At 30.9% G+C, this 26,954-nt stretch overlaps 2 protein-coding genes across 2 annotated transcripts; one reads left to right on the top strand and one right to left on the bottom strand.

Moving 5' to 3' along the window:
- Window positions 1–3,279: 3,279 nt before the first annotated feature.
- LOC129224969 (integrator complex subunit 5-like) lies at window positions 3,280–15,753 on the bottom strand. Its single transcript, XM_054859520.1, has 5 exons — window positions 15,677–15,753; window positions 11,841–12,762; window positions 7,091–7,275; window positions 5,139–6,284; window positions 3,280–4,316 (listed from the first exon to the last, which is right to left on the bottom strand). Exons 2-5 carry the CDS (start codon window positions 12,751–12,753, stop codon window positions 3,777–3,779), a joined length of 2,784 nt encoding a protein of 927 aa, XP_054715495.1. The 5' UTR covers window positions 12,754–12,762; window positions 15,677–15,753; the 3' UTR covers window positions 3,280–3,776.
- Window positions 15,754–15,855: 102 nt separating this feature from the next.
- LOC129224979 (NADH dehydrogenase [ubiquinone] 1 alpha subcomplex subunit 5-like) lies at window positions 15,856–16,410 on the top strand. The gene has a single exon (XM_054859530.1). It carries the CDS (start codon window positions 15,886–15,888, stop codon window positions 16,234–16,236), a length of 351 nt encoding a protein of 116 aa, XP_054715505.1. The 5' UTR covers window positions 15,856–15,885; the 3' UTR covers window positions 16,237–16,410.
- The last annotated feature ends 10,544 nt before the right edge of the window (window positions 16,411–26,954 follow it).

Here is a 26,954-nt window from a genome sequence, read left to right on the forward strand (position 1 = left end):
AATCTTTTTATTAATTCAAAATACTTTGTTGCTTTCTTTTTAAAATTAAAATTTCTAAATAAAATGTTGATTATGCAGTAAATACTAATAGTCAGTAAGTTGGGTTGAAGGAGAATCTACATCAGCATTGTACATGTATCTTCATGTTCATCAGAATTTTAGAGCACAGGCATAGGAAAAATGCCATTTTATTTATAAGCAAAAATTAATTTTCACCAATGTTTTACTTAACAAAATGAGAGGTTTAAATTCTGCAAGTATGTACAGGTAACATTTCTAAAACGTATTTGTTGTTGACATTAGCATAATGTAACGTTTCTACCTACGGGTAAATTATGTTGCTATGATGGCAAGGTGCTGACCAACCTCAAAGCCATAAAAATATGAAAATGAACCAAGCATGCATAAAGTTATTTAGGGATCCATTCCCAGATCCCCCCCCCCCTCCAACCAAAGCACTGTATATGTAAAACTAACATTGAAATACGATGCTGCATTGCAAAAAATACTTTATGTGTGCCATTTGTCACTGAGACTTGCCTTATTCATCTGCCTTGGAGGGACACTGAAATTATTGAGCAGATAGTCTCATACTTTCCTAACTATTTGTTAGATTTGTAAACATTGAATGAAAGTAAAAGCAGGGATTTCCAATTTGTGCTTCATCGGTGCTTTTAGAACTGCTACTATACAACAAACATTTAAAATTACAGTGATCATGAAAAACTGGATTTCCTAGAAAGTAAACTTTGCTAAACATAACTAAAATGTTATAATTATCTATTAGTATGCTGAGTTTAGTCTTATCTATATCGATTTATGCAGTGGCTATATAATGAGAACACTTTTGCACTGTTATAGTATTACTTCAAAAAATTCAGTCATATCTTTCATGATTGGGAAAAAGACTTGTATGAAATTCAAATTTTCAGACTTAAGAGTAAGAGTTTAGTATTAATTATTTTTCAAATATTCATAGACTCTATGGTAAAAATAACTAGTTTAGATTTCTAAGTTAGTTGCATATTTCATTTTCTTTGTGAATATTTGTGAAAAAAATTAAAAATTGAGCTCTAGGTTGTGAAAATTTTAACTTTTGCCTCAACCTCTCTTTCTGTAAGATGAGTGATTAATAGTAAGGTGTGAATCTGTCAAAGGATGCACCAGATTCTAATCTATGCTAAGGTTGGCTACTAAAAATAATTTTGCATATTTTAATGATTTTTAGTAAATTAAAAAAACTTATAAGCTAAATATTGTTTTTGAAAAATAAAAATTTAGTGCTGTATCTTCTAAAAAACATGCATCATAAGCAGATAAGATGTAAATTAGTAATAATTTTTAACTTGGAACAAATATTTGAAATGAAAATGAATTTAAGTGTGTCTGTGAACTAAAACTACTATTTTTTACCTTCTATATAATTACACTAAGATAGTTTTACTTCAACATATAAAATATCAAACAACAGATACAGGGTTTCCACTACGGTCGCATTTTTCGCATAAGGCGAAAACACTATCTGAATTGCAAAAATAAAGCAATGCATTTTCGCTTTTTTGCTCAAACAAAAAAATAAATTCGTTTTTTAAATAAAGAAGAAATGTATGATAATAGAGAGGAAGCATGCATAGCGATAATCAACTTAATCTTTTTTAAATCTTAGCTAAGATGTTAAAACTACAATTAAGTTCAATAACTATTAGTCTTATCCAGCATTATGTCCAGCATTATGTTAGGAGGGGACTGCAACATTCTAAACACCAATCATGTTTTCTTTTTTTTTTATTTTATGTTTTAAAAAATAGCTGTTGTACTTATTTCTTCAAAGATGTCACAGATGAAATATGAATTTTATTTTGAACTGGAGATGAAACACACTGAGGCATATATAAATATATGAGAATGTGTAACATTTTAGCATTTTGCTAACATTTTCCCCTCAATTTTAGCTTTTATGCTAAAGAACTTTTGAACCCAGCTTAAACACTGAACAGATAGCATTGAAAGTTGTATATAAGAGAAATGTTTTTTTTTTCCTGAGCATAAATGAATGAAAAATTAATTAGAATAGTCATGTACCTTTGAATCACTTATTGGAAATCCCTCATATAGAGAATTACATCTCTTAAGTTGTGTCCCAATTGTACATACTACATCAAAGATGTCATTTTTCCAGTCAAAAAATAAAATGTCTCTTTTGTTAACTCGTTACAGTTAAAAATGTTGAATTTTTCAAATGAATTACTCCATTAAGTTCAAGTCATAGTTCAAGTGTATTTGTATATTGTATGTATTAAAGCAAAAGACTTGTTTTCTATTACTGTTATACATTTGTGTTTTGTTCACAAATACAAATATCAATAAGTGAGAATTAGCACAAAAACTATATTGTGAAATCTATGTTGAGATTAAATTAATATTTATCTCTGACCAAGTCAAAATTTATGGAAAGTTTAATAAATTTTATTTCTTCATTAGCTTTTTGTGTAGCTGAGGATGGGCAAGAATTAACTGTCATAATATTGCATTGCTATCGTTCTCACGTATGCACAGGGGCGTGCATAGAAATTTTAGGGCCCATCACAAATGACTTTTCCAGACCTCGCCATATTTTTTACCCCTACGTCTCTACATATATTTCACCTCTCATTTTCAAAATATTGGGGCCCCCATCAGGCTCGGGACAACAGGTGTTCCTTCTCCCCCCCCCCCCCCGTGCACGCCCCTGCATATACACGTATAATATTCGAAAACTCTACATATGATAACCATACACACAAAATCATTCTTACTTTCATTCATATTGCAGATTCATGCATTATTACTAACCAGCTCTGTTATTTCTTGCTGCCGTAAGAAAAAGTAACCCAGCCCAATTATGCCAGCTAAATTACGTCAAACTACTAAAAAAAAGCAAGACTAAATAGTGGAAGTATAATTGCGTTAAGAAGTAATTCTAGTATTTCGCTGGTACAAAGTACACAGTAGTTTATTTTTACAACAATATTAATTCATTCTGTTTCTTTATACATGTCCCATTAATTAGTTCTAATAATAACAATGCAATAAAATTAATATTTGTCATGTATACCTTTTAACTATGTTTAAAAGTGTTTGGCAAACAATTAGCACTTTTAGAGCATGACCATGTTAATAACACTATATTTTCACTGTATTATCAAGTTGAATTTTTTTCTTTTCTTTTTTTTTACAAAAAAAAAAAAATACTGTTTTGATTAATAAAAAAGTCTGGGTAAAAATCAGGTAGGGAAAAAATGTTCAAACCAGCAAATATCTTTAAAATCATTATTTTTTATTAATTGACTTTGTACAAATTTATTTATTTTTCATTTTTGTTCCAGGAATTAAAATTCATGTTAGTACTTTATAACACAGTTACTACAGTAAAACCTCTCTAATGCGACACTAACGGGACAAATTTTTTTGTCCGCAATAGAGGGGTGTCCGCAGGACAGGGGTTTAATAATGTTATTTGCATTGGAATCGGGGAATTAAAAATTGACCGCATAAGAGGGGTGTCCACACTTGAAGGGTGTCAGTTTGGAGGGGTTTTACTGTACCTTATTCTTTTTTTGAATACCTGGCATGGTACACATATTCAGAAAAAGAATCGACAAAGTAGTAGCATATTAGTTAATGTTTTCATGTAGATGCAAGAAACAATAAATTTTGAGCAATAAAACAAGACAAAAATTTAACTGGGCTTGTAGGTAAATATTTTGTTAGAAGTTTAAAAAGGAAAGAAAACAGTTTTAACTTTTTGCGGGGAAAAATTTTGCGTAAACAGCTCCGAATTTTTCTATGTTAGCAAACAAGATGAACCTTAACCTGTTTGTGTACTTTTTGTCACAGAAATATTTCTGTCCTTCATTACTATCAGTAGCAAAATTTCTCCACACTCTTGTTGAAGAAGAGTTTTTTGAATAAAATAGAGCAGGGCTCGGAACATTGTCTCTCATATACTGCCATATATCTGACAGCAAATTAAATGCTTCATAGGGCGTAACCAATGGCAGAACTTCATCAATGTATGAAAGCGGTGGAGGCAAGAGTTGACCTATAGCCATGATATTTATAAGACGTTGACTAGTTTCTAATTCTTTTGGGGAGTTAGTAGTGGCCTTTTCTTGACTACTACACCAAAATGAGAGAAGCACAGCCATGACAGCTCTTAGAAGGACACTGCAATAACAAAGTGATGGATGCACAGTTGCAATTAAATAAAGTAAGTCCCACAGTAAATGATGATCTTCAAACATTCTCTTGATGTGTAAATCTCTTTCAACAGTTACCTAACAAAAAGCACAAGATATTTATGAAAAAAAAGCAAATATACAAAAAATCAACAGCAGTTTTGTGTAGATTTTAGCAACAAAATTCAAGATTTGGCACAATAAAAAAAGAAAAAGAAAAATTGAAAGATTAATTTTAGACAAGAAAATGTAAATATAAACACCAGTGTTTAACAACGAAATTTATGTAGCAGAGCATCAAGCAATGGTAGCTACAGCATAGACCAGCGGTCGGCAACTGGCAGACCGTGGTCTAAATATGGACTGCAATCAATAAAAATTGAACCACAAGAACTTTAAAAGCATAACTTATACAAATAAATTATTTTAGAATATTCTTCTGTAGGTAACAATACCTGCGGGCATCACTCACACAATTATCTTTAATCTGCTATAGTTGACGCAAACCTAAACTAGCAGCATTGTGAAGGCAATACACGTTCTAATCACAATGCTGCGAGGTTAGGTTTGCCCCAACTACGGTTTTCTAAATTCAACTTTTTGAATTCATCATATTTTCTAAAGTATTAATAGACTGATTTGAGTCTTCTTCTTCTCTAACATGTAAGGTTCACATATGTTTGGTAAACTTTTAAAGAATAAATATTGCTCAAAACTTTCAACGCCCACCTTAAACATTCTTCAAAATCTCAAGACCATAAATGTAATTTCTCCTGTTGATTTTTGAAGACAGATTAAGTCTATTGGTTGTAAATTAAAAAATATCTCTGACTGTTCACAAGAAGAAAATTAAAGCGTGCATTAGTTGTGATAGAAAATGCATTAGGATACTGAAGTTACTGAAAATAATTGATAACATACCTTCAAATAGTCTTCATCAGGCCATGGTAAACCATTAAACATAACATCTGGTGACACTATTTCAACCATTAGAAGAGCAACAATCTTCATTCCAGGAATTAATGAATGGTTATTCAAATTTGAAACATCATCAAGTGGAAATCTCCATGATTGTCTACAACAAACTTGTATTGCATCCAGTATTACTTGTTTATTCAGCAGCACAATATCTTTTTGTGGAAGGTTTACCTTTGATAAACTTCTCAAGCCAGAACCAATTATGCCAGAGTGGAAGACAGAGGAATGGCTTTGTGGGAGTGTAATTGATGACATGTACTTGATGTTCTCATTGAGTAAATTCAATTTATTGAGGTTTGCTTTGGGTGACTCACTTGCTACTTTAGAACCAAAGATATTCGCATGATTTTTATCTATTATGCCTTCAAGCAACATACGCAACACTGCATGCTGTGCAGAAGATTGCTGACACAAGTTGGACAGTAGATTTTTTACATTATTTATCAAATTAATTTTGATAACCAGGTCTAGGTTTTCCCTAGATAACAAATAAAAGAAATAACTAACAACAGATGAACAAACTATGAAGAGAGAACTTATAGGCATTTGTTTAGGATTGACTGAAATAGACAGCAACTCGACAACAGCATCCGAATACTCTGTATTTCGGCTGCTGATTTGCCCGGCCAATACTTCTAGATTTGAAGACATACCTTCGGTTATTATGGAGTGCCACAGTTCTTTTTGACACAAATTGGTAATATTTTGTATTAATAATACAGGTTTCTTGACCCTGTTGGATTTTAGCTCAGCCATTTCATGTGAAATAGTTGAACAAAGGGCATTTGGTTGATACATCCTGATGTCTCGATAAATATCACTGATGTAAGGTGATGCTCCTTCCATGTGGCTCATTAAATAGCCCATGACATATATTGTAGCTGGTTCTTCTCCGTGGAAACAAATCAACTTCAAAAGATTTAAAACCCAACTTGCTTTACTGGTATCAGGATTTGCTAAACAAAAACTTAAATCTGAAATGTGAGATTTTAAGAAATGCAACAATGGAATTTCAGCTGCCCCACCATAAGCACGCCTCTGGATTTCAAGCAAGACAAAATCCAAAATCAATCCAGAAGCTTCTCGTATCTGAAATATCATAAAACATTAATATTAATTACATTTAACTAATTATTAGTTATTTTCACTTCATTCAGCTAGTTAAAAAAAAAACATTTACATTAAAAATCCTTAAGGAAAGTGATTTAAACATAAGTGATTTGAACATAAGTAACAATCAAGGGCACCCAAATCGGAGGTTACTGTGAACTCAGCCTATGATCCAAAACTGATTCTTCACCTATTAAAGAATCAGTTTTAGTCAGTTTCTTTAATAGATCAGTTTAGTCAGTTTAGTTCATTTCGTCAAAGGTCTATTTTGATTAATGAGAATTTTGCCTCAAAATGTTCATAAATGGACCCAAAATTCCTCAGGCCAGGCCTGTATCTAATTAATAGGAATAAAAGGCAAAATTGGTACTTGCAAAGCACAAATTCAGAGAGAATTGTCTTTTTCGTACAGCATTTGCACTACTGCAATCTAGTTGAGAAAGAATTAATATAAACATCATGACAATAAGAAAAAAATGCTTTTTCTAGGAAAACCAAGACAAAAATGTCAAATCATAGGTAATCAACCGGTTACCACCACAGACAAACCATTACATTAGTAATAAATTAGGGATTCATCTTGGTGGTTTTACTAGATAACCAATATCCACAGTCCTTTGTCTGCCATACATGAATACCCTTAGGATGCTTGGACATCTTAATGCAATGTCCAAATCAGTTTCTAGATAGTTACTGGATATTGGATGAATCCCTTAGATAAATAATTGACAGCTTATAAAGCTGATAAAAATTATGAAAAAGAGAAAATAAGTTGAATAAATTACCCCAGAATGGATATTAATATTTGAAGGAGGCATGATATTTAACAAACAACGAATTACTTGGCAACCACCATCACTTCGCAGAAGCAAATGAACAACCAAATTTGCCAATCCTTCTGTACCAGGAATTTTTAATAACTTCCATTTTTCAACCTGCTGATACATCTTATTTAATACTTCAGGAGTAACTGAAAAGATAAAAATATAGTTATTAAAAGGTTTTCTTTAACATTAGAGGCATATAACAGGCTTTAAATATAATACTGAAATTATTTCAAATGCTACTTACTCTATTCAAATAATTGAGCAAAGAAAAACAAGAAAACACACCTGTTTGTATTTTGTTCAAACATGATTATACAGAAAGAAAATTGCAAGAAAATACACAGTGCAAATTATGTACTGGAATGGAAATAGAGCTGTTTAGGCATATATGAATAATTTATTAACTTAGTTGATGAACTGGCTTGAATTGTACCAGATGAAAACAATGGTGGATTTACAGGTTTGAGAGCCTGTTTCTATGTATTTTTGAAGCCTCTTTGTTCATCATAGAACTGTGTAAAACATTTATAATGTGCATTTTTGCATCCCTTTTGGGGCTCCTATGGTGGTGGGAGCCCCTTGCAATTGAGACATGGTAAATCTGCTACTGGATGAAAATGAAGTTATCACTTATAGTAAGTTTTCTTTGTTCAATAGCATAAAGTTTTGCCATAGCTTATTCTCAGATAATGATAAAATGGATCAAAACTGGAATATGATTCTTTTTGTTACTGATTTGCACGAGGAGTTTTCAGTGCATTTAACTTATAAGTAAAAGTTTGTGTACAATGTGGCACTGGTCTTAATTAGTATCAATACTAATTTTAATTTATTTAAATTCTTCTTCGGTATAATTGTACTTGGATTTTTTGATGCATATAGCCAAAAACTATTTGAAAGAGGTATAGTGTTTGATGTATTGTACTTGAGATTTTTGATAAGACCAGCCTCAAGAAGTCACTTTTAAGTTATTGTTAAAACTTCATTAATTACATAAAATACACTGCCAGCTCAGTCATACCATCCGAGGACTGCAGTTTCGTACTTTTTAGCACTCATCAGCCCGGAATAGGAAGTATCTGAGCTGGAGGCGAAAAACCTCTAAAGGGAGCCAAGAGAGCCAAACAAACTGGTAACTAATGTAGAATTAGCACACCAGATGAGTGACCACAGCAATGGTGCAGTTCAACTCAAAGATTGATGGCAAAGCATGGTATTTTGCTGTAAGTTACCGCCCTAAGCCAGGGCTAAGGCAGAAATACATAAAATACACCGCCAGCTCAGTCATTCCATCCAAGGCCTGCAGTTTCGTGCTTTTTAGCACTCAGCGAGGAATAGGAAAACTGAAGTCCTTGGATGGAATGACTGAGCTGGTGGTGTATTTTATGTATTTCTGCCTTAGCCCTGGCTTAGGGTGGTAACTTACTACAAAAACCTTCATTAATTAGATTGTTCAGGAGTTCTCATTTTAATTGGTTGTAATTTCTCATAAACATATAGAGAAATAGAAATAAGTTTCAGCAAATACTGTTTACTAACAGAAGATATGTCAAAAAGAAATATTTTTTGTTCTATTTAGAAAAGCTTGAAAAAAGTTAATTTTAGAGATTAAAAAAAGTTCATAAAACAAAATTGTGAGAACAGTCCTTTTTTTAATCAAAAATATTGATATTTATTTTGAAAGAAAAATTTTATGCCTGTTAACAACTTGTGTCTGTTTGATTAAATATTCAATATACTTCAAATGGTCTAAAGAGTCTCTAAACTATGGCTTGCAAACATTTAAAATCTGGCCCATGGCAGCGGTTTAGACTTTAGATATATAAATCTTTGAAGTACTAATTACTAGGTATCTTAAACTCCACTGATAGAATTTCTTATGTATGAGTTTCTAATTACACATATCAGTATACACGTAACCATCAATTTTAAGATATTTACTACCATTTATGTAACTCAGCTCTTGTATTATCTGTTAAAAATATCATTAGAATTTTTGTACTTTGTTTCACTAGAAATTAAGAATATTACATAAGATCTCCAATAAAAAATAAAAGCTAGATGGTACTTGAAAAAAAAAATTATGTATATATATATATATATATATATATATATATACATATATATATATATATATATATATATATATATATATATATATATATATATATATATATATATATATATATATATATATATTGGAGAATATTCTATGTCAATAAGAGTCAATAATCAGGTTTATACAAAATATTTCTAATAGGTAATGAGTGGAATTTTATCATGAATAATAACTAAAGACTGGTAATTAAGGAAAAAAATGTCATGGTACCTACTGAAATAAATTAGTTTGAAAGGAGTTTTAAAGTAACTTTGATTATTTAATGCTTTAATCCAATGATTAATGAATACGTGAGTTTTGACTCTAAGAGAAAAATTGTTTACTTCCCATGTGGATTAATTTGACTTCAAATTCGGTTAGTCGGAAATTTTTGATCTATACAAACACAAATAGAAAAGTGACGACCAGCAACAGGCTCTAGGCCCAGTAGGCTGGTTCTAGTCAATTTACAATCCCCAGTGAAGATCAATGGCCCGTCTTAAAACTATCTACTTCCTTGCTCATTACCACCTGTTCCGGTAAGCTGTTTCAAGGTTCCACTACCCTGCTAAAATAATATTTTTTCCTAATAGCCATGTTAGCCTGTGATTTAAATAGCTTAAAACAATGATTCGTTGTTCTATTTTCAGTGCTAAACTTTAGCCCTGCAACATCTTTCATTTTAATAGATGAAAAATTTGAAACATGATTTTAAAAAAATGGGAATGACACAACAACACTCAATTAAAAATAGCTTTTACCTGCCTTCAGCTTGATTATTCCCTATTCCAAACTGATGAGCCCAAACAAGGACAAAACTTCAGTCTCTGGACAGGACAACCATACTGTCAATAAATTGCATGGAGTTCTTCTGTCTTACAACAATTATCAACATTATCAATTACATTATCAACTACAATTTGTACGATGAGCTATTTCTATCTGGGGTGTATTGGCCCTCGAGTTTGGGGAAATTTTCAAAAATGTCCCTTTGGTCAAAAAGTTTGGGGACTCCTGGTCTAAATTAGGTTCAGAAAAGTTACAGTTAGTTTAGAGTGATAGAAAAAAGTAACACAAATTAAACAAATCGAAGAAGTTGGTTACTTTGCTTTGAACTGGAGGAATACACATATACACACAACACATATATAGTTTTTAAATGTCTCTTTACGCCTCAAATTAAAAAAAGTGCTGTAATCAGGGTTGGCCGAATTGGACCCAATTGGGTTGGACCCAATGGGTTTTTTTGAAAAAACCCATTTAAAAACCCCATTATTTAGCCCACTTTTGGGTTTTTTAAAATTTTCTGAGAATTTTTTTTTTTTTAAATAATTTAAATACTTTCACAATTTAAACTTCTTTCTTATTTGTTCTTTACCGCAGACAATGAACATAAAAAATGAATTTTGAACTTTAATAGTATTTCTTAACTCTTAACAGCATTAAAAAAAATACTTCAAAGATTTTAAATAAATGTATTTAACTTTTTTCTTGAACTGGTCAATAAATAACTCAAATTATCTCGACCAAGTCCTGTCACGTCTGATTTCTCAATATGTGTACAGAGGAAACTGATCTAGTTAAAAGGCTTTCATGTTAATTATTTTCTGCTAACCAACACATCACAAATCTCGAATAAACACAAGGTATATTTTTTAGAAATACAGATTTTTCAAACGGTCGACAGAACAGATACAGTATATTCATTATCTTACGAAAAAGTTGAATATTTCTAACTCTGTACACAGAAATAGAAAAACAGGCAGCATAAAATTCAAAGAAATGTCTTGATTAAGCTGGAATTCAGTAAAAAGGGATTTAAACTACTTGAGGTTCTACAGTAGTTTTGCATAACAAAATAAATACAATAAAGTAAAATGCAAAAAAAAAAACGTAGTAATTAAAAACGAACAATAGATTTTATCACTCGAGAAGTAACTTTGCCTTAACTGTTGGTAATAATGAAAATTAAAAAACCCGAAACTTCACCATACTTAGGTTTTTTCGTCTTTCATACTTTTCTTCAGAAAATGCTGAATTTTAACTAGTTTTCCAGCTTTTTTTCCCCGAAGACAATTTTTGCACTTTGTCCATATACTTACGCTACAATATGCTACAAGTACCCCCACATTTTCCCTAAAAAAAGACAAAAAAACCCACATTTCTTTTAAAAAACCCAACTTTAGTTGGGTTTTTTTGGGTTTTATTTAAAAAAACCCTGGGTCCATGGGCTTTTTTAAAAAAACCTGAGTTTTTGCCAACCCTGGCTGTAATGTCTTGTTCTCGGGATTTATGATTTGTCATTAAGTTTGGTTGAATTTGGAATGTTAAAGAAAATTTACCAAAAAAGGGTATGCTGAGCTGGAAGTCAATAGAAATTATATGAATTACAAAAATATTGCTTGATTTAAGCGGGGTTTGCTCATTAAAAGCAAGTTATGCTCTATAGGCTTAACATAGTACCAAAAAAATGTTTCTGATTTTCTCCCTAAATCAGGGATCATTAGAAGCAAGTTTGAATGTACCAAAAATTATTTTCATAAATTTTAAATATAAATCCAACCATTAAAAAATTCTATTCTGCACTAGAGATTGAGGAATTTTACTCACCAACTTTAACAAATTCAGAAGAAATGACATGAGAAAGTGTATCAGACATAGCAGCTAAGTGAAGCAGGAATGGACCAGCAGCTAACTGTTCTCTAGTTGCCGAATCAGAGAAGCTTTCATTGAATAAGTTCCGTATGGCATTTCGGGTGTCATTGTCATGGTGAGTAGCAAGGTGTCCAAGAATACCAACTACTGATGCAATCTTTGGATTCTTGTTTGCACTAAGTTTGGCTTCATCGGTAATATCTTGTTGCATGAAATCTTTCATACCACAAGCTAGAACTCGTGTGATGACTGTAGTAGGGAAGCAAGAACCAATATGGGCCACTACCCAGTCAAAATGAGGCGAATGTCGAACAGAAGTCTCAATTAGAGCATCAATGCAAGAATCTGGATTGCTGCTAATAAGTGTAGAAAGACATTGTGTAGTCAAATCAATAAGAGTTCTTGTTGGTGGGCAAGCCATCCACAACTGCAAGACTTCTGGAAGACTTGAATGCATAACCCCTCTTCGATCAGCATACTTGCTGCTAAGATAACCTAATAAGTCTAATGACCAAGAAGAAATTACAGGAGCCCATGTTTCTGCCTCCTTTTCAACATATTCTGAAAGTACTTTATGAACTTCTTCAATAATGATATCATTGCCACATGAAGCATCTGATGTTCTTTCTTCTATTTCAAGTTTTAGAAAATTATTAACAGACTCATCAAACAGGTTGTAAGCATGCTCCAATACTGCATCCCTTGCAGCTTCTGTGGATTTCAGCAAACATATAGCAGCTTGGGCAACTTCAGCATTTCTTGCCTTTGCAATTCTAGTAGCTCCATTTAAAAAAATCTGAAGTTGTTGCAATACTTCTTCTGGTTTTGGAAGTGTATCTTTTTTTTCTGCTGGATGTTCCTGAATCATTTTAAAATTCTGAAACATAAAATAAAAATATATTAACATTAAAGGTTCACACTTTCAATTTTTCTTCACACTAAAGCATAAAAAATGTCCACATCTGTTATCGCACTTAGTTTTTTTTTAATGAACATTTTCTTTATTAGTTAGAAAGGCATGGAGGGAGAAAAAAAGAACTTTTTGTGAAGGAGTAAATGTATTAGAGATGGAGAATAAAATTCGTTAGTCTAACGAGGAACAAGTAAAATAGTAATCTACTGACTTCAGGGTTCACTGATATATATCCGATATTTATTTTGAAAATATCATGATAATTTGATATTTATTATTTCAACTACGGTATTTTCAATATAAAAATTATTTTAATCATAGTAATATTGTTCATTTATTATTAAAAATAACCAAAAGTTATGTGCTATATTTTTATGATTTATTAATATATCATTAATTTATAACAAAGTAATATAATACTCCTTTTTATTTTATATTCATAAAATTATTCATAATGTAACAATTTTAATTCATATTAAAAGTGCCTAATCAAATATTAAATATTGGTCAGAAAAAAAGAAAATGTCTAATGACTATACACGGACTAATGCATTTTTTTTTTCTGAATCATGTAACTATGTAAAAGTAGCTAACAGAAGAAAAATAAGTAAAGCAGCTAAAACGTTAAATTAACTGCATTAAAACTGATAAAAATGTAAAATGAAATATTAGCTATAAATAATGAAAGATACATTATTTCAAGTCTCTATGTATTGTAATAATAGTTTTAGAAACTAAAGAGTGATTTGAGGATGCATTTACTCTTTTGCAGACTTGAGTTTGTCCTGATTGAAAATATCGGATATTTTTTAACCCTGACTGACATACAGACATGATTCGACTTCTACTTGAACTGATGAAAAATTCAATGCAACAATGGCCATGCTCTTGATAAAAACTACTTTAGGTTGAAGATGGGTGGGGATATTTTTAGCTATGCTTGCCAGATTTCTGAAATGCTAAACCGGGACACCGAAATGCTCCCCCCCCCCCCACAGTGTCGAGGGTATTTATTGTTGGCAGCTGGTTTTTAGAATGTAGTTTTTTCTTAATGCTATTAAAAAATGGTCCTAATTATGAAATTAAATTAGGGGTAATCATAAATGACACACTAGCATTTAAATTTAAAGATTAAATTTTTTGCAAGACAATATTTACAAATTAAATAAACAAGAAGCAATTAAAGTGAGGGGAAAAAATACTAATTATTACAAGTATTTTTCGTTGGATAGGACTTTTTTCATAAATTGTTTTAAAGATTTAATCTTATCGTAAAAATTGGTACAATACAATCCAATAGTATATTTACACGTCATTATGCCTTTAACCGTACAATTTTTCAGGAAACCCCTATCATCAGACCATGCTTTGTGCATAAAAGAAAATACTCTTTCAACTGATGCAGATTTATTTTACCTCTATCATAAACGACTGGCGCCGAGTTGTGCGTTTTCATTTTTCATACAGTGCAGTGAAAAAAGAGAATAATTATTCAAAATAATCCTTCTTAATTATTATTTCAAAACATTTTTGGTCGCATATAACCAGATCTTTTTTTCCAGGACGCCAAGTAAAACCGGCCGGGACACCGGGATTTTGTCTCAATTCTGGGACTGTCCCGGTCAAACCGTGACGTCTGGCAAGCCTATTTTTAGCTGTTATTCTCTTCGACTTCAAAACCACGTCTTTTGTGATCTATTCTTTTCTCTTTTTTTCTAATCTTCAGAACTTGTGTTACTGCATTTCAATACCAGAATAAGTTGATAATCAGATTTATACCGAATGACATAAGGTTTTGTATTGCCAGAATTCAATGATGGTAACACAGAGGAGATAATATTGTCAGCACCATGCTAAGTTAACTAATATGAAAATTGGTACTTTTCAGAAGAGTCAAAACACTGAACATAATTTTTTTCCACCTGACTTTTTTAATTATTTTCAGTGTTTTAATTATTTATATAAGATAAAAGAGAGACAGATACAGGTATTTAAGAGTTAAAAAATGATAGTTTAAAATAGTTATATCCAATATTACAAGAAACATAAAATTTGAAAATTACGATTTTTCACATTCATTAGTTTAGCATGATGTGTCCATTTAAAGAGGAAAAATATTCATATACAAAAAATTATAAGAGCATTTATATAAAGATCTCCGCACCATAGAAATAGTTCTTTTCTTTCATAAGAAAGTATCAGAAGATTATTTAGATTATGGTAGCACAGGAGCAATTTTTTATTTCTACCTATTCCAACTTCTGCGATTAATATTTTAAAAAAAGTTTGCGGTTGAGAATCAAATTGTATTCTTGAACATCATACAACCCTCTCAATATATTTTTTATTAAAAAAATATTTTTTTTTATTTCTTAAATTCTTGAAAGGGACCTTTATTTTTTGGAATGATCCATTTGTAGTTAAAAAGCATTAACTTCAACACATCTGTTTATAAAATTGATGCTTTCAATCGAATTTGCGACAGTTGAAATCTCATTTTCAGTCTACCAAAATTTGTTACAAAAGCTGACAAATTGCTTGAGATATTTTTTCTAAATTTGTAATTGTGAATCAGCTTACATGTCAAATGAAAAGTGATTTCATTTTATAAAAGGTAAATCTGAGACAAATTTGGAAAGAACATAAAAAAACTTTTAATTTTAATAAACTTGCTGAAATTTGTCAAAAGTTTTGACGCGATTTTAAATACCCGAAATTTTTGATTTTCCATGGACAGCCCGGTCCCAATTACATGGAATAATCGTTTTACTGCATTTCTTTTAGAGAATGGAATGAAATTTAATTTACTAAAGGAAAAAATTTTAATCAAAAGGTAAATATATTACTTAAATAATCATATGGTTTTTTAAATACGTACGAAAACAAAATACAAGGGAAAGAAATATTAAAAATTTCGGAAACACACAACGACGAACGACAACAAACGGACTGAATCACAACAAAGTCTTAACGGTTGCAGTGAACATCTCATATAACCGTTAAAGTGAGTGAAAATCGATCTTTGGAGTAATCTTACCTGTAACTGTAACTAGTTTCAAGATCAACCAAAGAGAAACATCAACAAACATGGCTTCTGCTTTGAAGAAATGCACTCAATTAACTGGTTTAGCTGTTGCTAAACATCCTCATCACACTTTAACTAGTTACTACAATAAAATATTGAGGGCATTGGAAAACATACCGAAAGATGCCGCATATCGACAACATACTTCAAAGATAGTTGAAGAGCGACTCGCGATTGTTAGTTCTGAACCTGACATTGGCAAGCTTGAAGAAAAAATTAACTGTGGGCAAGTTGAAGAGCTAATTTTGCAAGCAGAAAAAGAATTGATGTTAGCTCGAAAGATGACTAGTTGGAAGGCTTGGGAACCGTTGCAAAAAGAAGCACCTTTGAATCAGTGGAAGTGGCCCATCTAAAACGTGACTTCCAAATACTTCAATTATTTGAAAAGTTATTGCTAAAACAGTTCTATATTGCAAAATTAGTTTCTCCTCTAATAACTTTAAAATATTCATTTTGTTACTTAGGATATTCTGCATTTTTGAAAATTTTATTGTAAGAGAAAGCAGCCATTAAAATTATTAAATGTATTTTAAATTGCTCATTATTGAAGTCAGATTACTTTTCTTTTATTCAAATTATTTTTGAACCTATGTTATCTTTCAAATAATATTATAGATTCTGTTAAAAAATAAATAATATTGTTGAGTGTGAGAAGCAATCAAATTAAAGGTGGGAATGTTGTTATTTTTGCATTAGCACAGCCTTGTGAATAGACTGAAGTGTCTGCAACTCAAATGGGTTGCCATCTTTCTTCAAAACATTTAATAGATATTCATGTGTCCATTTGACAGTAACCATCAGATGTCACTATGATACTACGAATTGTCTTGCAGTTGCTAGAGAGGGGCGATCACCCCGGGTACCAAGTTACAAGAGGGTGCTATAAACTGAAGTTTTCTACTTTACAATTTAGCTTTTTTCAATTTTGATAAGTGTGTCATTTTTTCTGAAGTAGCTTTTAAGATGCTAACATATTGCATTATAATTCCTATCTTTTCTGATACACAGAGATTACATGTTCAATTATGTAATGATCAAAATATTAAAATATTTGGTACTAACTACAGTTCTTAGTGCGAGTTTGGAAGCTTTAAAAAAAGTGCCAGGGGGGGGGGAGGACTTAGATATAAGTGCTTATACAAGTTAGCTTTTAAAAAAAGGGGGGTGGGGGGTGTATTTATTTCCTTTCTCTGCACTTATGCTGTGAAATCAAATACATTTTATTTCTTTTAATGGGGCTACGCTTTTTTGGATTTAATTATTTCCAGACTTGGCGTAATAACCTAAAATGGCTTTGGTTCGTTCTCTTGGCACACCTGTTGGTGGAAAGCTATTACCATGAGAGTTTGACATCTAGTGCTTTACCAGATAGATGAACATGGGCTCTATTGGATGCAAAACTGCTCTGGGGATTTAAATTTTGCCAAGGGCATTTCAAAACCAAGCGAAATACCCAAGGGAGATTTTGCTCTAATTGCAAATAGATGGGCATACCCACTTTTCTATCATTAAGATTGGTTTTTCATGTTAACATTGTGCCTCAAATGCTTAGAAATTTATTGTTTGATGGCAAGGTAACATAGGAATTTGGAAGAAAAAAAAGGTTAGTGGAGACTTTAATACATTACATACAAAAGAAAACTATTACAAAAATCATAAATGTGCATACAAAGAGCTCATTTAAATAGAAGTTTGAATCTTGCATTAGTTACAAATTCTAAGGAAACCTTTTTATTTTTCAATAAATCCCAGGCCGAGTGGGTATTTTATTTGGTTTTAATAGGGGGGGGGGGGACTTTTTTAGATGTTGTGTTTAACACTAGAAGAGGACAATTTTAGCCTATGCAGACTTTTTTTGCAAAATTCTAATAATAAATTTAAAAACATAAATTCTATACTATTTTTTCAGTATGCAAAGTTATTATTTTTTAAATCAAAATGTTTGCAATAATTTTAACAAGAATAAATTAAATGAAAATGCTTTTATTCTTATCAGTTACTTGATTTTAATCATTCATTAAAATTTTCATTGAATAAATTGTATTATACTAAGTAAAATTAATCTTTTTTTGTTTCATTTCATTCCAGATTTCTTAAATCTGGTATAGAATTTTTAAAAAAGCATGCAAACTATCTATTTTAAATACTTGACAGTTCGGAGAATGATTTTGTAAAGATATTCCTCTTTGTAAAACCAATTCCTTTATAGAATTCAAACTATCTTTCACTAATTGGCTCTACTACTGGAAAGTGATAGTTCTGCTATGCTAAACCACTTGTTAAGATGCTAGAAGTGATTTTTTTTAATAAATTATTTTTTACAAATAAAATATATTTTATATACATAACATAAAAACTGATAGAATATTTAGTAAGTTCATATTTTTCTTTCTTTGTTCAGAAGAAATAGAATGTTAATAAATTGATGGTTGAAAAGACATTTCTAAGAAATATTTATTATCAATAACAATGCACTTGTATGGTTTAAAGTTGCATTAAGTTTGAAAATTTGTTCTACTTGGTAAAATCCGTCCAGCTTGTTTTCAAGTGGGGTTCTTTGCTCATGTTTAGGGGGTTTGTGGCTGGGTCAAAAACCCTGATTAGAAACATCGTTAGTGTGAACATATTAAGCATGAGCAATATGTTTTTGTTACTTTTCAAAAAAGAATAGTGTGAATAAACCTCATATTAGTTAGTATTTCAACTTTTATGTAGATCAACCTGTTGGCTACCCTCAAGGGTTCTGTGAACCTCTATTTTTTTTGGAGGGGGGGGATTTTTAATTTTCTGAATGAAACTTCGAATTTTACTGAATGATGAAATATGAGCATACATAGATACCTACATCTAATGGAAGATATATTAAAGCATCATTGCAAAAAGTTTTTCCAAACTGCAATTTTTTTAGTAGTCTCCAAATTTTCAGGATCATCCAGCAGAGTTTGCAGAATAAGGCAATTTTTTGTAAGGTCAGTGTACAGGGGTGGAAAATCTGCACCAAGTTTCAATGTTTAATAAATCCTGATACAAAAATTCCAAATCCAAGATTTTTGCTCCAAAAATGAAACTTCATTATCCAAAAACCTCCGCAAAAAAGAAAGAAAAATAGCAGTCGCACTCAGTTTTTGTCACACTAAACGCTAAGAAAAAGGCTAATAAGTAAAAAAGGGGGGAAAGAATTCTTCACTTTTAACTAATTCACCGAAATATCCTTAATCCTTCTGCATCCTATTAATTTTTCAATTGTTTTGAAAAATAAAAGTTATTTTAACCTATACTACTTTACATTATTTTTTACACCTTATTCCATTAAAAATATTTCATTTTTAAATGAACACAAGAAACTTGATTATATATATAGGGGGAGAAGGAAAAGTGTCTTAAGTATTCATAAAAAATAGTAAAATTTTATTCAAAAAAATTATGTCGTTAATAAGTATAACTTTTACTACTTGCATCTCATATATGCACACATTTCTTTTAAAATATATACTGTAACGCATTATCTACCAACTAATGCATGTACCTGCATCAATTTCTTTATAATAATCAGATAATATAGTTAATTTTACGTATCTACCAGCTAAAGAGAAGTCCCTCTTTTATTGGTAAAAAATTCGAGCTAATCAAAAGTGGCACAGAGACATTGCTTTAAATAAAAGTCACAAATATTTGGACATAGTATATAATGTTTTAATAGACACAAAAGAAAGGGGGTTCACATATGATTTTTTTTTTTTTTTAACCTTTTGGTAAGCTAATGAAATGTTTCTCCTGAAAATGAGCTGATGAATGAGGCTGAAAGTAGTTAAAAAAAATCAATGAGCTCTCTTTTTATATAGATGTTGATAAATAATTTCTTCAGTAATTGTCAATTTAAAGTTAAGGGAACATTTATAGCTCTCGCCTTTTTTTTTTTTTTTTTTTTTGATTTTTTAAAATTTTCTAATTGCTACTCAGAAAAAATAAAGAATTTTTATTCTTTTATTTATTTATTTATTTTCAAGATTTTGTCTTTCAGTGAAAAACGTATTTTCTACTAGAAATAAAAATGCAGATATGAATACAGGAGGGAAATTTCAAAGAACGTCTATTAGTTCAGTTGTGTATGTGGGAATAACTTATTGATATAATGATTTCAAAAGTATATACATCGATATGCTGATAAAAACTTTCATTTCCTTTGTTTTTTGACTTATTTTCCCAAATCTTTCTATCAAAGAAATGTTTTTATTTTTTTTTGAACTTCCAATTTTTGTGCCCAAAAACTACTTATTTTCAAGTTTTAGCTCTAATAAATTCAAATCAAGTTCGTTTTTTTAAACGACAGTTTTAAAAATAAAAATTGAAACTAGAAGAAATGTATCTCACAAATTCATAACGCAAATCCCTCTTTTCTTTTGTAGTGATAAGACATTTTTTTTATTTGTAACTACATTCTTTTATGATTTTTTTTTTTTTTTTTTGCTCTTTAGCTTACAGTGTAAAAATGTATTACAGACCTTATCTAGTTTGAATGCTAGTTGTTATCTCTGTCATGTAAAGATATAAATAAAAATACAGTTGACCCTCTTTTTACACGGGGGTTACGTTCCTCGGAAATGCGGCGTAAATTAAGACTTAATAGTAGTGTTAAAATAGGGTTTGGGTTCCGTAGATGGAAAAAAAAAAGATAAAAAACCTTCATTCTAGCGATAGATAAGTATAAATACTAAGATTAATGTGTACTTATTCCAATACATATACGCAAACGTGCATAAAAAAAAGTATGAATTAACCTGGTGTTTATAAAAAAAAAGAGCCGCTTATGTTATTCTTTTGGCATTCAAAAAAAAAAAAAAAATCTCTAGTTTTTTGTGGGCCCTTAACGCTTCCATGACCACTCGCTTAATTCCTTTACTAATAAATAGAAGGATCACTTGCTGTTATCAAGGAATAGCTCAAAATTTTCAATGAAAATTTTTGGTTGTGTGTCGTCGATGTCGATATCCTCGTTGGTTTCGTTCTCTTTTGTCACTTTTAAAAGCTCTTCTTCCAGTGAGCTCTGAGTTGTGTGAGCTGAATACCTTTACTTCTGGAAAGAGCTCTGGAACCAATTGCAAAAACTGTCTCCTGTGATTCCAGCTTGTCAGTACGCCAAAATGCAGTTTGTTACGGATTATCTGCAATCTCAGGAGTTTGGGCGTTGAAAGAGGGAAAATTTTTCCTGCTTGCAATGCGACATCCGCGTAAAATCAAAACTCGTAAAATGAAACAAAAGTGTCAAACTTAAACCGCGTATAACCGAATCCGCGCAAAATTAACCCGCGTAAAACGAGGGTCTACTGTACAATAAATGCCTATTATGAACGCAATGAAACAACTAATTAAACTAGTATGTTGTGGCCATCACGAAACTTTCTTCTATATTTTTCTTTTTTTTTTCTGATCCCTCCCCATGCTTGACGAGGAAGCAATATTCCCAACAAAAACAAAATTACACATGCAAAAACTTGACGACCATCCCAATGTCTGAATTATTGCAAAAGCAAAGCAAAGAGCGAAAATTGAAAGTTATTTTAAAAGCCTTCCTTGAATTAATTACAAATATTTTATTTGTTAACAAACGCAAGATGGCAACAGTTAAAAATTTTAAATCATTGAGATAATATTTCCTATCATTTCCATACAATTAAAATCACGAGAAATACGCAGACGACAATCTATTACGATTTATCTTTCTTATTCGCAACTCCAACGAACTATAGGGAGCACTGCAGTCACTGTCTAATGGCCGACTTAAAAACTAAAACAAACGCATGTGGTAACGAAGAAAATGCTAAAAGTGTTGTGATTTTTGTTCGTATGTATGATATTTTTCGCTTTATTCTTTTAAAATTAATTTTCAAAGTCTTGTGGATATTCGGGCCCACGTAGAAAGAAATGAGAATTCAACAAGCATTACTAAACGTCAAAGATTAATGCAAACTACGTAGTTCGTAGTTCTAAGCAGCTATTTCCACGATGTTGAATTCGATATTTATCAATTCTTGATAAAACTAAATAATAATTGTGGCCTGACAAGAACAACAATTATTGCTAGAAAATTCAATATGACATTACAAATTATTATCGAAAGAAGATGATACTTCTTTGCCTTGCTTGGCTAGCGCTTATTGTTTGCATTTGTTGCTGAGTTATTTCTCTCGAATTCCCGAATCGGTTAATTTAAAATTTTTCTGTTTCGATTTTTCTAATTTCTGAGTTACGATTTAATATGTCAAGTTATGCAAATCATCTACAGAATTCTTACGGATATATGGTGGTAGTTTTCTTTTCAGTTGATTGACCATTATTTCTTTTTATTTATCGAATTCTGTAATCTTACAACCATTTTATTCCACGCATGATAAAAATTAAAAATGGTTTAACTAAAAACGCGAAATCTCGCCAAGGCTACTTTGCTCGCACAATACTAAAACTATAACCCTAAACAAATTTGGCGAAACCTTTCAGCTGAGAATAAAAGGAATAAAGTAAATTCTTTCTTGGTGAAACATTTTTCATTTTGTTCTACGATAATATATTTAAGAAAATATTTTGCATACCGTCCATTTCAACTAAATGCTGCTGTAAAAGATGGTTAGTTAAATTAATTTCAGATTAAAAAAAAAACTCATATTCTTACAAATTCATACAAAACAATAAAATTTTTTACCTTGTATAACGTTATCCAAGTTTGTTAATCCAGTTTTCGCTTTCACCATTTTCAATCAACTCATATTTTAGAAGGAAATAAGGAAAACTAACATTATTTTGAGAAGCTCGAGAATACTACTAAGGGACGAATTAATTTCTGTAGCTGAAAGCAAACTAAGACTCATCGATTGCGTTAATAAATAGTCAGAACAAACTGCCTGTGTTTACGTCAACAAACACACGTGGAACGCAATGTGGCAATGTTTTAGTTTCATAGGCAGTTTTGTAAATCACCGCAAGGTAGCGTATTCGAGCGCTGGAGTTCCGAATTGTTGCATTAATAAAAATATTTTTATTCGCAAAAAAAAAAAAAAAAAAACCCACCTCTTGGAGTGATTGGCGTCAAAATTGAACCAAAGCCTGTTTACATATGGATTCACATATATTCCAAATTTCAACCAGAACGTAGCATTACTTCTTGAGATAGGGCACTCACAATGGAAAAAAAGAACGGGCGATTGCGCTACCCCCTTTTTAGCTGTTGACACCAAAATAAAATCAGCTCTTATACCCACTAAGGGCTACTTGCCGATAAATTTTTCTTTCATTCCGTTCATTATTTCTTGAGATACAGCCAGTCACAATTGACGACAAAAAACGTTCTATAGCTCAACCCCGTTCGAGTTATTGGCACCAAAATTGAATCAGCACCTGTTCCTGTTAATGGCAACATATGGGCCAAATTTTGTTTCATTCCGCCAGTTACTTCCTGAGGAATAGCAAAAAACGTCCCATTGCTCCACCCCCCTTGGAGGAATTCGCGCCAATGGGCACAAGTTCACATAGGGGCACATATGTGTACAAAATTTCGTTCGATTTCATGCGGTAGTTTTTGCTGTAGAGCGGCCACAAAAAACTGGTCACACACAGATGTGACACACACACATACACACACACACACACACACACATACACACACACAGACAGACAGACATTTCCCAAAAATGGTCGAAATGGACTCAGCACACCTCAAAACGTTCGAATCCGTCAAAATTCGAAATTCGAAAATTTGCACGAATCCAATACTTTCTTCTATATATTAGATATAGAAGAAAGTAGAAATTAGTTAATTACTATCTTACCATTGATTAAATGGAAAGGCTAATATCCGGTTTATTGGCGGAAATGGACGCATCTATTAGTTTATTGGGGTATTAGCTGGTTTGTTACAGATGTGCACTTTTGCCTCTCTATTATTTAGCCAGTTTTGTAAAAATGAAAATTTGCTCACGGCAATATTTTTTTAACTTAAAGTATATTGGATCTATATTCTCACTATAAAAATTAATTGATTTATTTATTCACAAAATAGTTTTGAGCTTACCATTTCGCTTTTACATTCCCGAAGAAATGAAAACATTTTTTTTTTTTTTGTTTCCTTAGTAACTATTTTTGTTTCCCTAATTTTGTTAGAGAATGCAATAAATGAATGAGGCACTTGTGACATTATAAAACGCGTGTATCAATATATCCCATCGTTATTTTCCCTTCTCCCCTGCTAGATTCATTCAAATGGAAGCATAATTCCTTGGCCGATTGCCAAATTACATACAATCCATGGTCAAACAGTATGTGTTACGATTAACTGTACATTTACCAAAAGTCTTTTCCTGCACTTTTTTAAGTGGCAATACTGCTAGCAAATTGTTTTTTTTTTCTTTTTAAAATTATTTATGTGTTTGTTGCTAGAAATGTTTTGTATTTACTTCGAGCAGAAGTGGAAAAACTAAAAAAGGTGTGTTTTTTGAATGATATTGAATTGCGTCATCCTTTAGTCCAGTATAAGTAGCATTTTACTTAGAAAAAGTTAAAACTTAAGGTATTTCTTCATAAAAGCTTTTTTCATGTCTTTCTCAACGAGATCTCGACAATCCCCGACATTTTTCTGTACGTTTGCCCTCTTTTTTTTAGGGGGGGTGGGGAGATGAGAAACTTCAACTATGCTATCTAGGAAAGTAAAGTATCATTTCTAATGTGGCTGTTTTTTTTTTTTTTTTTTTTTTAACGCTGAGTGGAATAAAACCATAATTAAATAAATATTACAAATATTTAAAGCGTTTTCTACCTAAAAACCAAGTTCAAAAACAGATCACGAAATAGTTGTTTCATTGCAACATTACAACTTTGGAATTTTTTTTAAAAAAGTTAATAACTTATTAAATTTCTCTTCACTCAAAAGTTTGTTCTGCCTTCTTAAATAATAGCTGAAGTGAGCCCCCCCCCCCCTCCTTTTTTTTTTCAAGGGGTGAGGAGAGGAGTTGAAAGTGAAGTCTGTAGGCAAGTTGCGTATTGTTTTAATGTATTTTGTTACGTAAATCGAATAAAACTATAACCGTATACATGTTTCATATAATTTAAGACTTTTACTGCTTAAAACAATCAATTTTTGAAATAGATTATGAACATAGTTTTATTTAACGAATAACTTTTGTGCTTGAAAATTAAATGAATCAATTATCCAACGTTTTGATGCACAAAAATGGCAAACTACTGCAGACATGTGTTTTAGCGTTACATGGAACACCTTTTTCAGTGCAAAAAAGCTTTTGGATGAAAAGTCATCAGATGAAAGCTTTCCGCGGATGACTTTTCATCCAAAGGCAATATCAAATTGGGATAAAGAAGCAAGTACGAAAAAGTAATGACAGTTTATTGCACTATGAAAATATTACAGAAAAATTGTAAAAATTGGTCCTATAATATTCTTAACATTTCTATCTACTACAAAAATGAGATCAAAATAATCACAAACAATAAAGTGAAAAATATAAAATCTTTGGAATTGTTTCACGGAAAGTAATGGCGAGATGATAATATTTGTTCCACACAACATTCTGAAAGTGATGTTACTGTTATTGAAATTTTAGTATACCAAATTAATTAATTAAAATATAGAAATGAACTCAGATTTTAATAAAACATTATTATGTGTTTTTAGTCTGGAACAGGAAAGGTAAGTGCTGTAATTTATCAAAGCTACAACAGTGGACACTAAAAATTATGGAAATTGAGCAAAAAAAAAAAAAAAAAAAAAAAATCGAATTTTTTTTTATAGCCTTTTTTTAGTACTATATCAGCTACTGTATTCAGGGCAACAATATGTTTTTCATTCCCTGCATTATTTAATGAATTATGGGTTAGTTTTGTTTTGTGCATCCGTGATCATGCTGTTTAGGTTACATTTTGCAGCACTTATACTATGCTGTCACTATTTACATAAAAACGTCAACTTAAAATGTTCCATGCACCACAATATTTATCGAATTATAGTGAAATTTTAGAAACACATTCGGATAATATCTAGTTATACTTGTAGGCATGAATTTCAGTAATGACGGTTATGTAAAGTTAGAAATTCAACTCTTTTGTTGTTAAAACCACCGTATTTGCTGGAAATTTCACATAACTTTTCATTTTCAGCCATTTTTTATAAACAGCTCATAAAACATTACATGTAATCCACAGATTAATATAATTGTGCCTAATGATTGAAAAACAAGTGAAAATTCAAAGTTTGAAAAAAATTGTGGTGCACAGAGCAATTTGAAATTTGTGATTTTTTTTTAAATTTCGGAATTTTTGAAAAAGTATTCATAATTTTTCAGAAAAATAATTTTTTTTTATTGTTTTCGATGTAATAAACATAAAAGCACACAAAGTTCTAGGCATCTAAATTAATTATTGAAAAAAAAAAAAATGTCCATTGTAGTTTTAAGGCTGTTTTTCCTCTCATGAATTTTTATTAACCTTTTTATGACTTGTTCTCTAGCTTAAACTTGCCGCTATAAGATGTATCTTAATAATTAAACTCAATAAAAATCAAAATTTGTTTTATGACATGTAAATAAAGTAAAATATTTTTTTCCTTAATTCTTTTCTTATGAAAATCAATCGCTTTCGCTGAACAAAGTGATGATTATCTTTATCTATTTCTTATTTTATTACACACATTAAGTGCTTTGAAATGTATTTTTAGCTAAAATATTGTTTTGTAACTTGAGTTGTCTTTTCCGAAAATTGTTTTGTTCTTTAAATGAAAAAAAAAAAAAAGTTAAAAGCCTGCAATTTTGAGCAATGAATGTAATTCATAAGTTATCCATGGTACAAAAACACGTTGTAAAAATAAACTTTTCTCAACACTTATTTTTAGTTTTATTATAGTGTAGCTTCCGTATTCCTTAAGACTCATGTTTTCCTTTTTTTTCCTTTCTTTTTTTTTCTTTTGCTCCCTTTCTTGCTTCAGGACCGAGGATAATTTTACATCAACTTTATTCATCTCTTCGACCCTTCTGATCATAATGTATTTTCAATGCAACATTTTTTTTTCCTTTCT

This window comes from Uloborus diversus, chromosome 1 (genome assembly GCF_026930045.1).
Source record: "Uloborus diversus isolate 005 chromosome 1, Udiv.v.3.1, whole genome shotgun sequence".
Taxonomy (NCBI): Eukaryota; Metazoa; Arthropoda; class Arachnida; order Araneae; family Uloboridae; genus Uloborus; species Uloborus diversus.